At 46.5% G+C, this 12,690-nt stretch overlaps 1 protein-coding gene across 1 annotated transcript in view; it reads right to left on the bottom strand.

The window, feature by feature from the left end:
* UNC13A (unc-13 homolog A) overlaps positions 1–12,690 on the bottom strand; it is a 381,474-nt gene that overhangs the window by 264,492 nt on the left and 104,292 nt on the right. The window contains exon 12 of the mRNA XM_069741790.1: positions 12,379–12,463. Coding sequence (XP_069597891.1) covers positions 12,379–12,463 — 85 coding nt within the window. The remainder of the gene's footprint in view (positions 1–12,378; positions 12,464–12,690) is intronic.

Below are 12,690 nucleotides of genomic sequence, written 5' to 3' on the forward strand. Positions count from 1 at the left end.
ACACTCAAGGGTCACTATTCCTGTCAGAGCCCAAAGGGTTCATCACTGGGTGTATTATGGTGACAAACTACCCCACTCTCAGATGCATCTCCATACTCGGGTACCCAGCAGTAGCTCAAGGAGTCCCAAAAGAGGAATTGTAGTGCCACCACTGTGGGGAATCTGAGATCCCAAGGAGTTGATGAGGGGTTTCCAAAGGCTGCTGGTAAAGACCTGGTCTGCTGGAGATGTCACGATCCTGGACACATAGCCATCTGTTGTCCTATAGCCTCCGAGCAGATGGACTGCAGCCTAGGAAGAAGCTGCTTGCACTATGCCTATCCCGACTGCAGTTTTGACTATTAGCCCGGAGAAGGGCCATAGGTATGTCCCGTAACCATAAATGGAGTGCTGGTGCCAGGACTATTGGACTCACAGAGTTTGGTGACCCTGATAAGGGCCACACTCCCCCACCAGTTGATCCCAGGAAAACACGTGGACATGAACAGTATCCACGGTGATGGACTACCCCATTGCCAGAGTGTCGATAAAAATGAGCAGGGGTACTGAGTCCCATGAGGTTGGGGTTGTCAAAGACTTGCTACACCCCATGATAATCCGGCGGGACTTCAGCCTGTTTTGGGCCTTGTGGGGAAAGGCGGGGATACTAAGTGATTGCCTCAGACAGAAGCCAGATCACACCTGATGAATCTCAGTCGCAGTCGGAGGTGGATGAGGTCCCCTTGTGTGTCCTGGCTGATGACGAGGATGAGACAGTGATCAGTGAGGTCGAGGTTCTTGAGCTGTGGGTTTCTGGGGGAAATTTTGGAACTGCTCAAATGAGTGATCTTACCCTAAAAGGGGCATTTGAAAATGTGTCTGTGATAGATGGTGTTGCTGAAGAGCCGGGGACTGACACCAGGTTCCCACACTTTGCAGTCAACTGTGAGTTATTGTATTGGCTACCCACACTGAGGGGAGGTGGGATAGTGGAGCAGCTATTGGTTCCAGGACCCTACCGGCGGAGGGTTTTAGACATAGCCCATTCGCATGTTTTGGGGGAAAATCTGAGGTAGCGAAAATGCAGGAAAGAATGATGCAGAGGTTCTATTGGCCACAATGTTACTGGGAGATCCTAAATTATTGTAGGTCCTGCACCACCTGCCAGATAACCACTCCCTCTACTCCCTTCTGAAGTCCCGTTACCTGTAATAGAGGTCCCATTTGAGAGAATTGCCATGGACCTAGTGGGTCCTCTAGTTAAGTCTGCATGAGGGCATCAATAAATCATACTGGTCATGGACTAGGCGACCCTGTACCCTGAAGCAGTACCACTAAGGAAATCCGGTCAAGAATATCGCCCGGAAACTTGTCCTTATTTTTTCTAGGACAGGCCTGCTGAAGGAGATTTTGATGGACCAAGGAACCCCATTCATGAACAAGGTGAAAAGGCAGCTGTGTAAGGTCCTTCAGATTGCCCAGCTGCGAACCTCCATCTACCGTCCGCAACAGACGGCCTAGTAGAGCACTTCAATAAGACCTTAAAGGCCAGGCTCAAGAAGCTCATTGAGAAGGAGAGTCCAGACTGGGACTATCTGATTCCATTTCTGCTCTTCTCGATCAGAGAAGTTCCTCAGGCCTCCACTGGCTTCTTGTCGTTTGAGCTCCTGTATATTCGACATCTGCGAGGGCTCCTGGACATTGCCAAGGAAACTTGGGAAGCCGAGGTCATGCCACACCAGAGCATCATAGAGCATGTCGCCCAGTTACAGAAGAGGATGGCGAAAGTAATGCATATGGTAAAGTCACATCTTCTCCAGGCACAGGAGGCACAGGCAAGGGTGTATAACCGATCAGCGAGACTAAAACAGTTCCAACCCAGGGACCACATGCTAGTGCTTATCCCCATGGTAGAGAGAAAGTTCTTAGCTAAGTGGCAACGCCCATATGAGGTGGTGGAAAAACTGGGTGAGGTGAATTACAAGATACACCAGCCAAGTCGAAGGAAGCTGTACCAAATATATCATGTGAACTTGCTCAAGCAATGGCGAGATCGTGAATTGCTGGAAACCCCTTGCCTGGGACCAAGTTCCGAAGCCACAAAGGATAATGTCACAATTACAGAGACTCTAACACCGTCCTAAAGGCAATAGTGTTGGGAGTTGTTGCAGCAAAAGTGGGACAAGTTCTCAGTTGCCAGGGCATAGGCAGGTGGTGGTGCATGACGTGTTGGCAGAGACGCATGTAAGGGTGAACCTCAAGCCCTGTAGAATTTACAAAGCACATCAGGAGGTAATATCAAATCAGATGAATAGAATGCTAGATCTGGGGGTGATAGAGGAGTCAAAAAGTGGATGGTCGAGTCCCATCGTCCTCGTGCCAAAGCCCGATGATGAGTGGCAAATTTGTAATGACTACTGCAGGCTGAAAGAGGTCTCCAGTTGTGATGCGTATTCGATGCCCCATGTGGACAAACTCATTGAGAGACTTGGATCCACAAGGTACATTACAACCCTTGATCTGACGAGGAGCTTCTGACAGATCCCCATGTCACAAAGTGCTAAGGAGAAGATGGCCTTCTCGATGCCTGATGGGTGTTTCCAATACACCAGTGCCCTTCGGACTGCAGGGGGCCCCATCAACCTACCAGAGTGCTATGGATCAGATTCTAGCTTCGCATAAGAAGTATGCCGCGGCCTACCTAGTTGACATTGTGGTCTTCAGCCCTGACTAGGGTTGTCATCTACAAAAGCTACAGGTAATCCTGGATGCATAGAGAAATATGGGGTTCAACGTAACCCAAAAAAATGTACAATAGGAAAGGACGAGGTCAAGTACTTAGGCTATTTCATCGGGAAGTTCAAAATCAAGCCACAGATAAACAAGGTTGAGGCGAATTAGAAGTGGCCACAACTGCTTTCCAAGAAGCAAGTGAGGGCATTTCTTGGAATTGTGGGATATTAATGGCAGTTTATCCCAATTTTCGCCATAATTGCCACACCTTTTATGGATTTCCTTAAAGGCACCAAATCAATGATGTAATTAAATGGACTGCTGAGACTGAAATGGCATTGCAGGAGCGGGCTTTGTGTAAACATCTGGTTCTGGTCGCACCGGACATCAGAAAAGAATTTGTGGTCCAGAAAGATGCATCAGAAGTCGGCTTGGGAGCCGTGCTGCCTCAGGAAATAAATGGGGAAGAACAGCCCATCCTGTATCTGAGCTGGAAGGTCTCTTCATGCGTGAGAAACTATGCCATTGTCGAGAAGGAGTGCTTAGCCATAAAATGGGCTATAGATACACTGAAATATTACCTGCTAGACAGTAGGTTTAAGCTAGTGTCAGACCATGCCCCTCTGAGATGGTTGAAGGAAAAAAAAGGTAAGAATACCAGGGTGACTAGGTGGTTCTAAGGCCTCCAAGAATTCAGTTTCCACGTAGAGCATAGACCAGGGAAGTTACACAGTAATATGGATGCTCTCTCCTGAATTCCCTGTTTGGTGTCTGAAGGTACCAAAACCCCCGGCTTTGGGTGGGGGAGGGGGTTGTTGGGGAAATATGACAGGGTCACTGGCGCTGAATGTGAGGGAAGTGTTATGGCTGGTAATTCAGTACCACAATGGACATAGAAGTCAGAGCACATACAGTGATCTGACAATAACCCAAAAACATAGAACGAGCTCTGAGACGTGGGAACTCTGCTGACCGCAATCCCTAATCCTCTCCAACCACACTAGAGGCAGCCGTGGATTGCGCCTAACGCTCCCTATGCAACTCGGCACAGCCTGAGAAACTAGCTAGCCTGAAGATAGAAAATAAGCCTACCTTGCCTCAGAGAAATACCCCAAAGGAAAAGGCAGCCCCCCACATTTAATGACTGTGAGTTAAGATGAAAAGACAAACGTAGAGATGAAATAGATTTAGCAAAGCGAGGCCCGACTTTCTGAACAGAGCGAGGATAGGAAAGGTAACTTTGCGGTCAACACAAAACCCTACAATCAACCACGCAAAGGGGGCAAAAAGACCCTCCATACCGACTAATGGCACGGAGGTACACCCTCTGCGTCCCAGAGCTTCCAGCAAGCAAGAAAAACCAAATAAACAAGCTGGACAGAAAAAACAGCAAACAAAAATAACACAAAAGCAACTTAGCTATGCAGAGCAGCAGGCCACAGGAACGATCCAGGAGGAAGCAAGTCCAATACTAGAACATTGACTGGAGGCCAGGATCAAAGCACTAGGTGGAGTTAAATAGAGCAGCACCTAACGACTTCACCACATCACCTAAGGAAGGAAACTCAGAAGCCGCAGTACCACTCTCCTCCACCAACGGAAGCTCATAGAGAGAATCAGCCGAAGTACCACTTGTGACCACAGGAGGGAGCTCTGCCACAGAATTCACAACAGTACCCCCCGTCCCTTGAGGAGGGGTCACCGAACCCTCACCAGAGCCCCCAGGATGACCAGGATGAGCCATATGAAAGGCACGAACAAGATCGGGAGCATGGACATCAGAGGCAAAGACCCAGGAATTATCTTCCTGAGCATAACCCTTCCACTTAACCAGAAACTGGAGTTTCCGTCTTGAAACATGAGAATCCAAAATCTTCTCCACAATATACTCCAACTCCCCCTCCACCAAAACCGGGGCAGGAGGATCAACAGATGGAACCATAGGTGCCACGTATCTCCGCAACAATGACCTATGGAATACGTTATGGATGGAAAAAGAATCTGGAAGGGTCAAACGAAAAGACACAGGATTAAGAACCTCAGAAATCCTATACGGACCAATGAAACGAGGTTTAAACTTAGGAGAGGAAACCTTCATAGGAATATGACGAGAAGACAACCAAACCAAATCCCCAACACGAAGTCGGGGACCCACACAGCGTCTGCGATTAGCGAAACGTTGAGCCTTCTCCTGGGACAAGGTCAAATTGTCCACTACATGAGTCCAAATCTGCTGCAACCTGTCCACCACCGTATCCACACCAGGACAGTCCGAAGACTCAACCTGCCCTGAAGAGAAACGGGGATGGAACCCAGAGTTGCAGAAAAACGGCGAAACCAAGGTAGCCGAGCTGGCCCGATTATTAAGGGCGAACTCAGCCAAAGGCAAAAAGGACACCCAGTCATCCTGATCAGCAGAAACAAAGCATCTCAGATATGTTTCCAAGGTCTGATTGGTTCGTTCGGTCTGGCCATTAGTCTGAGGATGGAAAGCCGAGGAAAAAGACAAGTCAATGCCCATCCTAGCACAAAAGGCTCGCCAAAACCTCGAAACAAACTGGGAACCTCTGTCAGAAACGATATTCTCTGGAATGCCATGTAAACGAACCACATGCTGGAAGAACAATGGCACCAAATCAGAGGAGGAAGGTAATTTGGACAAGGGTACCAAATGGACCATCTTAGAGAAGCGATCACAAACCACCCAAATGACTGACATTTTTTGAGAGACGGGAAGATCTGAAATAAAATCCATAGAGATATGTGTCCAAGGCCTCTTCGGGACCGGCAAGGGTAAAAGCAACCCACTGGCACGAGAACAGCAGGGCTTAGCCCGAGCACAAATCCCACAGGACTGCACAAAAGAACGCACATCCCGCGACAGAGATGGCCACCAAAAGGATCTAGCCACTAACTCTCTGGTACCAAAGATTCCAGGATGACCAGCCAACACCGAACAATGAACCTCAGAGATAACTTTATTCGTCCACCTATCAGGGACAAACAGTTTCTCCGCTGGGCAACGATCAGGTTTATTAGCCTGAAATTTTTGCAGCACCCGCCGCAAATCAGGGGAGATGGCAGACACAATTACTCCCTCTTTGAGAATACCCGCCGGCTCAGATAAACCCGGAGAGTCGGGCAGAAAACTCCTACACAGGGCATCCGCCTTCACATTTTTAGAGCCCGGAAGGTACGAAACCACAAAGTCAAAACGGGAGAAAAACAGCGACCAACGAGCCTGTCTAGGATTCAACCGCTTGGCAGACTCGAGATAAGTCAAGTTCTTATGATCAGTCAAGACCACCACACGATGCTTAGCTCCTTCAAGCCAATGACGCCACTCCTCGAATGCCCACTTCATGGCCAGCAACTCTCGATTGCCAACATCATAATTTCGCTCAGCAGGCGAAAACTTCCTGGAAAAGAAGGCGCATGGTTTCATCACCGAGCAATCAGAACTTCTCTGCGACAAAACAGCCCCTGCTCCAATCTCAGAAGCATCAACCTCGACCTGGAATGGAAGCAAAACATCTGGTTGACACAACACAGGGGCAGAAGAAAACCGACGCTTCAACTCCTGAAAAGCTTCCACAGCAGCAGAAGACCAATTGACCACATCAGCACCCTTCTTGGTCAAATCGGTCAATGGTTTAGCAATACTAGAAAAATTGCAGATGAAGCGACGATAAAAATTAGCAAAACCCAGGAACTTTTGCAGACTTTTCAGAGATGTCGGCTGAGTCCAATCATGGATGGCTTGGACCTTAACAGGGTCCATCTCGATAGTAGAAGGGGAAAAAATGAACCCCAAAAATGAAACCTTCTGAACACCAAAGAGACACTTAGATCCCTTCACAAACAAAGAATTAGCACGCAGGACCTGAAACACCGTTCTGACCTGCTTCACATGAGACTCCCAATCATCCGAGAAGATCAAAATATCATCGAAGTATACAATCAGGAATTTATCCAGGTACTCTCGGAAGATGTCATGCATAAAGGACTGAAACACTGATGGAGCATTGGCAAGTCCGAATGGCATTACTAGATACTCAAAATGGCCCTCGGGCATATTAAATGCAGTTTTCCATTCATCGCCTCGCTTAATACGCACAAGATTATACGCACCACGAAGATCTATCTTGGTGAACCAACTAGCCCCCTTAATCCGAGCAAACAAATCAGATAACAGCGGCAAGGGGCACTGAAATTTAACCGTGATCTTATTTAGAAGGCGGTAATCTATACAAGGTCTCAGCGAACCATCCTTCTTGGCCACAAAAAAGAACCCTGCTCCTAATGGCGACGATGACGGGCGAATATGCCCCTTCTCCAAGGACTCCTTCACGTAACTCCGCATAGCGGCGTGCTCAGGCACAGATAAATTAAACAGTCGACCTTTTGGGAATTTACTACCAGGAATCAAATCGATGGCACAATCACAATCCCTATGCGGAGGTAGGGTATCGGACTTGGGCTCATCAAATACATCCCGGTAATCAGACAAGAACTCTGGAACCTCAGAAGGGGTGGATGACGAAATAGACAGAAATGGGACATCACCATGTACCCCCTGACAACCCCAGCTGGACACAGACATGGATTTCCAATCTAATACTGGATTATGGACTTGTAGCCATGGCAACCCCAACACGACCACATCATGCAGATTATGCAACACCAGAAAGCGAATAACCTCCTGATGTGCAGGAGCCATGCACATGGTCAGCTGGGTCCAGTATTGAGGCTTATTCTTGGCCAAAGGCGTAGCATCAATTCCTCTCAATGGAATAGGACACTGCAAGGGCTCCAAGAAAAACCCACAACGCCTAGCATACTCCAAGTCCATCAAATTCAGGGCAGCGCCTGAATCCACAAATGCCATGACAGAATAAGATGACAAAGAGCAGATCAAGGTAACGGACAAAAGAAATTTTGACTGTACCGTACCAATGGTGGCAGACCTAGCGAACCGCTTAGTGCGCTTAGGACAATCAGAGATAGCATGAGTGGAATCACCACAGTAGAAACACAGCCCATTCTGACGTCTGTGTTCTTGCCGTTCAACTCTGGTCAAAGTCCTATCGCATTGCATAGGCTCAGGTTTATGCTCAGATAATACCGCCAAATGGTGCACAGATTTACGCTCACGCAAGCGTCGACCGATCTAAATGGCCAAAGACATAGACTCATTCAGACCAGCAGGCATAGGAAATCCCACCATGACATCCTTAAGGGCTTCAGAGAGACCCTTTCTGAAAATAGCTGCGAGCGCACCTTCATTCCATTGAGTGAGTACGGACCACTTTCTAAATTTCTGACAATATACCTCTATCTCAGCCTGACCCTGACACAGAGCCAGCAAATTTTTCTCTGCCTGATCCACTGAATTAGGTTCATCGTACAGCAATCCGAGCGCCAGGAAAAACGCATCAATATTACTTAATGCAGGATCTCCTGGCGCAAGAGAAAATGCCCAGTCCTGAGGGTCACCACGTAAAAAAGAAATAATGATCCTAACTTGTTGAACTGGGTCACCAGAGGAGCGAGGTTTCAAAGCCAGAAATAGTTTACAATTATTTTTGAAACTCAGAAATTTAGTTCTATCTCCAAAAAACAAATCAGGAATAGGAATTCTTGGTTCTAACATAGAATTCTGAACCACAAAGTCTTGAATATTTTGTACTCTTGCCGTGAGCTGATCCACACATGAAGACAGACCTTTAATGTCCATCGCTACACCTGTGTCCTGAACCACCCAAATGTCTAGGGGAAAAAAAAGGCAAAACACAGTGCAGAGAAAAAAAAATGGTCTCAGAACTTCTTTTTTCCCTCTATTGGGAATCATTAGTACTTTGGGCCTCCAGTACTGTTATGGCTGGTAATTCAGTACCACAATGGACATAGAAGTCAGAGCACATACAGTGATCTGACAATAACCCAAAAACATAGAACGAGCTCTGAGACGTGGGAACTCTGCTGACCGCAATCCCTAATCCTCTCCAACCACACTAGAGGCAGCCGTGGATTGCGCCTAACGCTCCCTATGCAACTCGGCACAGCCTGAGAAACTAGCTAGCCTGAAGATAGAAAATAAGCCTACCTTGCCTCAGAGAAATACCCCAAAGGAAAAGGCAGCCCCCCACATATAATGACTGTGAGTTAAGATGAAAAGACAAACGTAGAGATGAAATAGATTTAGCAAAGCGAGGCCCGACTTTCTGAACAGAGCGAGGATTGGAAAGGTAACTTTGCGGTCAACACAAAACCCTACAATCAACCACGCAAAGGGGGCAAAAAGACCCTCCGTACCGACTAACGGCACGGAGGTACACCCTCTGCGTCCCAGAGCTTCCAGCAAGCAAGAAAAACCAAATAAACAAGCTGGACAGAAAAAACAGCAAACAAAAATAACACAAAAGCAACTTAGCTATGCAGAGCAGCAGGCCACAGGAACGATCCAGGAGGAAGCAAGTTCAATACTAGAACATTGACTGGAGGCCAGGATCAAAGCACTAGGTGGAGTTAAATAGAGCAGCACCTAACGACTTCACCACATCACCTGAGGAAGGAAACTCAGAAGCCGCAGTACCACTCTCCTCCACCAACGGAAGCTCATAGAGAGAATCAGCCGAAGTACCACTTGTGACCACAGGAGGGAGCTCTGCCACAGAATTCACAACAGGGAAGATATGTATCACGGAGATTGCTTTCTTCCGTGATCTGAAACCCATAAGTTTCACTCCAGCATGCTATGTGCTGAAGGAGTTAACCGGCAATTACAAGGATCTGGGTTTTTGGTGAGTAGGTGCCTATCCACCATATCTCCACCTCAAGGGTGTGGTTGGCAAAGTTAATTGTCCAGTTACTGTGTTTTTTTTCTCTGCTGTATGTTTAGAGGAAGGATGTCTCCAGACTCAAGCTCTGGTGGGAGCTGAAGTATGTGGTGTCACAGAGGGCTGGAGACAAGCTGGGGAGGACTTTTTGTAAGGACTTTTTTTGCCAGAAAATAATTTTGTGTTATTACTTTGCTTTGTGGCTTATGAAGCAATAAACCACCTAGAGACTTTAATACCAAGTGTTCCTTTGTCTACCTCAGGGAGCAGCTGAGTGAGTCGACCTGCCACAAGTGGTGTTTCGGATGCGGGCAACATTCCAGGAACATGTGTTTACAAGACTAAGGAATCAAACACCACTCCTTGTGGGCTATGTGCACAAAAGCTGTTCCACTCAGCGTGTCCACATGGACATTTCCTGTCTGAACCCTGTCCACACAGGTAATATACAGATGATCAGGTTTTTAAATACATCAGATAGGGATTGCATGCATCAGTTAGGACTGCTCCATATGGGTATACCTTAACGTTTGGTGGAGCAAAAAACGTATCAACCAAATACCCTGTTTTTTACATCTTTTTACTAGCACTTGCGGATTACTGTGATTTTTTTTAAACTGAGTGTTTTGGTTATACTATGCTCTTTTGTGTCTTCAAATTCCAGGAACATGGGTAGCGGCTGTGGACAAATTGACGACCTGCCACAGAAACAGCCCAATCTTGCAGAGTCTAACCATGACTAAAGGTACCGTCACACTAGACGATATCGCTAGCGATCCGTGACGTTGCAGCGTCCTCGCTAGCGATATCGTCCAGTGTGACAGGCAGCAGCGATCAGGCCCCTGCTGTGCTGTCGCTGGTCGGGGAAGAAAGTCCAGAACTTTATTTGGTCGCTGGACTCCCCGTAGACATCGCTGAATCGGCGTGTGTGACACCGATTCAACGATGTCTTCGCTGGTAACCAGGGTAAACATCGGGTAACTAAGCGCAGGGCCGCGCTTAGTAACCCGATGTTTACCCTGGTTACCATCGTTAAAGTAAAAAAAACAACCGCTACATACTTACCTACCGCTGTCTGTCCTCGGCGCTCTGCTTCTCTGGTCTGGCTGTGAGCACAGCGGCCGGAAAGCAGAGCGGTGACATCACCGCTCTGCTTTACGGCTGCCCGGCGTTCACAGCCAGACCAGAGAAGCAGAGCGCCGAGGACAGACAGCGGTAGGTAAGTATGTAGTGTTTGTTTTTTTACTTTTAGGATGGTAACCAGGGTAAACATCGGGTTACTAAGCGCGGCCCTGCGCTTAGTAACCCGATGTTTACCCTGGTTACCGGGGACCTCGGGATCGTTGGTCGCTTGAGAGCTGTCTGTGTGACAGCTCTCCAGCGACCAAACAGCGACGCTGCAGCGATCCGGATCGTTGTCGGTATCGCTGCAGCGTCGCTTAGTGTGACGGTACCTTAAGCAACACCAAATCATCAGCCGTCCCTTCAACCTCAGTAATTTACATGTGGGTACTGGCCAGGGAAGTTATTGGAGTGACAGATAATGACTTTTACTACAAGGCAGAGAAGACAGAGTGAATTGCATTGACTGCACCGAAATTGAGCTTTTTATCTAGTACAAGCTAAAAATTTGGTTGCTGAACTTATAAGGATCTTTCGCTCCTGGGTTCTGACATCAAGGAATAGTCAATTGCCCAGTCAGAAGAGAGTACTCAATAATTAACACAATCCACCTGGAGAAAAGGATTATGTGGCTACCTGATGATTCTGCTACAGATGCAGAATTCGAAAATAAACCACTTTCTCCTCCCTTGAATGTAGAAGAAATAAACTCCATGGAGGAGGAAAGAAATGGATTAGAAGATGGGGGATGGAGGTGATTGGGTGCTGGGTCATAAGCAAGGGAAAATACTTATCTCCATTACACTGTATGGTACACTGTACTGTGTATCTTGCGTCTTTTCACATCAGCTAACCTAAAGTACAAGTTGGGTAATGCCTTTTGGCTATTTTACCCTGCTGTGAGAGAATCTGGTGGAAGGGGACCATACAGAAGCACTGAGGTAGGGCAACAGCGAAGCTAGGCAGCTGTGTTCCTTTTCAGGTTAGGATAACATTGTGATAAATAGTGCACTGATCACCATACTCACTGGGGTCAATATGAAGATGATGTTGTCTTTGTTTCTCTCCAAGAGAGAAAATAAAATATGTGAAAAAAGCAAAAAGGATACCTCCTACGGTCATACTGTTAAAAGTATTTAGTTCAATGCCTGTCAAAAGGGTGTTCCCCTCCACCACATGCCTACTGTCTTCTCTGTCCCAAAATTATATAAGAAAGAGTCATTTGATAAAATTCCTTCTATATGGTGGTAGCATGAACTGGTGACGATATCTCCTTGATTATAATATCGTCGAAACGTGATTGCTAATTTACTAGATACGTCTAGAGATGCTATAAATCACTCACTGCTCACCTACCTGTGATGGATATCTTTGGCCTCTGCCAATGAGACAGAATGATGCTTAAGATGAATTTGTGTACAGGGAAAGGGCGAACAGAACGAGCCATTCTGAATGGAAAAAAAAAATCACAAAATGACATAAAAAATAAAAATAAAATAAACAAAACATGAAACAAAACATAAAATGACAATCAGACAGGGCAAAAGAAAAGTTGATGGGATTTATTTGCTGCAGTGCTGACCTTAAAAAAAAACAAATTCTGAGGTTTTTTCGAGATACCCTTGATTCCGATTTAGAGAGCTTAACCATTGTTTAAGCATTTCTCCTGCGTGTCTGTGTAAGGCATTGTCTCTGTCGCACGTACCTCTTGTAGCTGCATCCGCACCTTGTTGAATGCCCTAAGCCAGTTTGATTTAGCTCTTGACATGCCAGGAGTCTCATCCCTGTAACTAAATAAAATTGGACACGTGACCAAATACAAATATTTGTTAATAATGCAAAGCAGACTGGCAGAAGAATTCACAATTCCATGTCTGATAGGATGTTTTGAAAATTAATATTTCTAAACAGTCAAATACTTACATACCTTTAAGCCAAATTGTTACCTTTGCTTGTGTATTTATATCTGCATAAATTTTATATTATTTTGCTAAAATGTCTTTTATGCCCAGAAATA

Source organism: Ranitomeya imitator, chromosome 1 (genome assembly GCF_032444005.1).
Source record: "Ranitomeya imitator isolate aRanImi1 chromosome 1, aRanImi1.pri, whole genome shotgun sequence".
NCBI classification, from domain to species: Eukaryota; Metazoa; Chordata; class Amphibia; order Anura; family Dendrobatidae; genus Ranitomeya; species Ranitomeya imitator.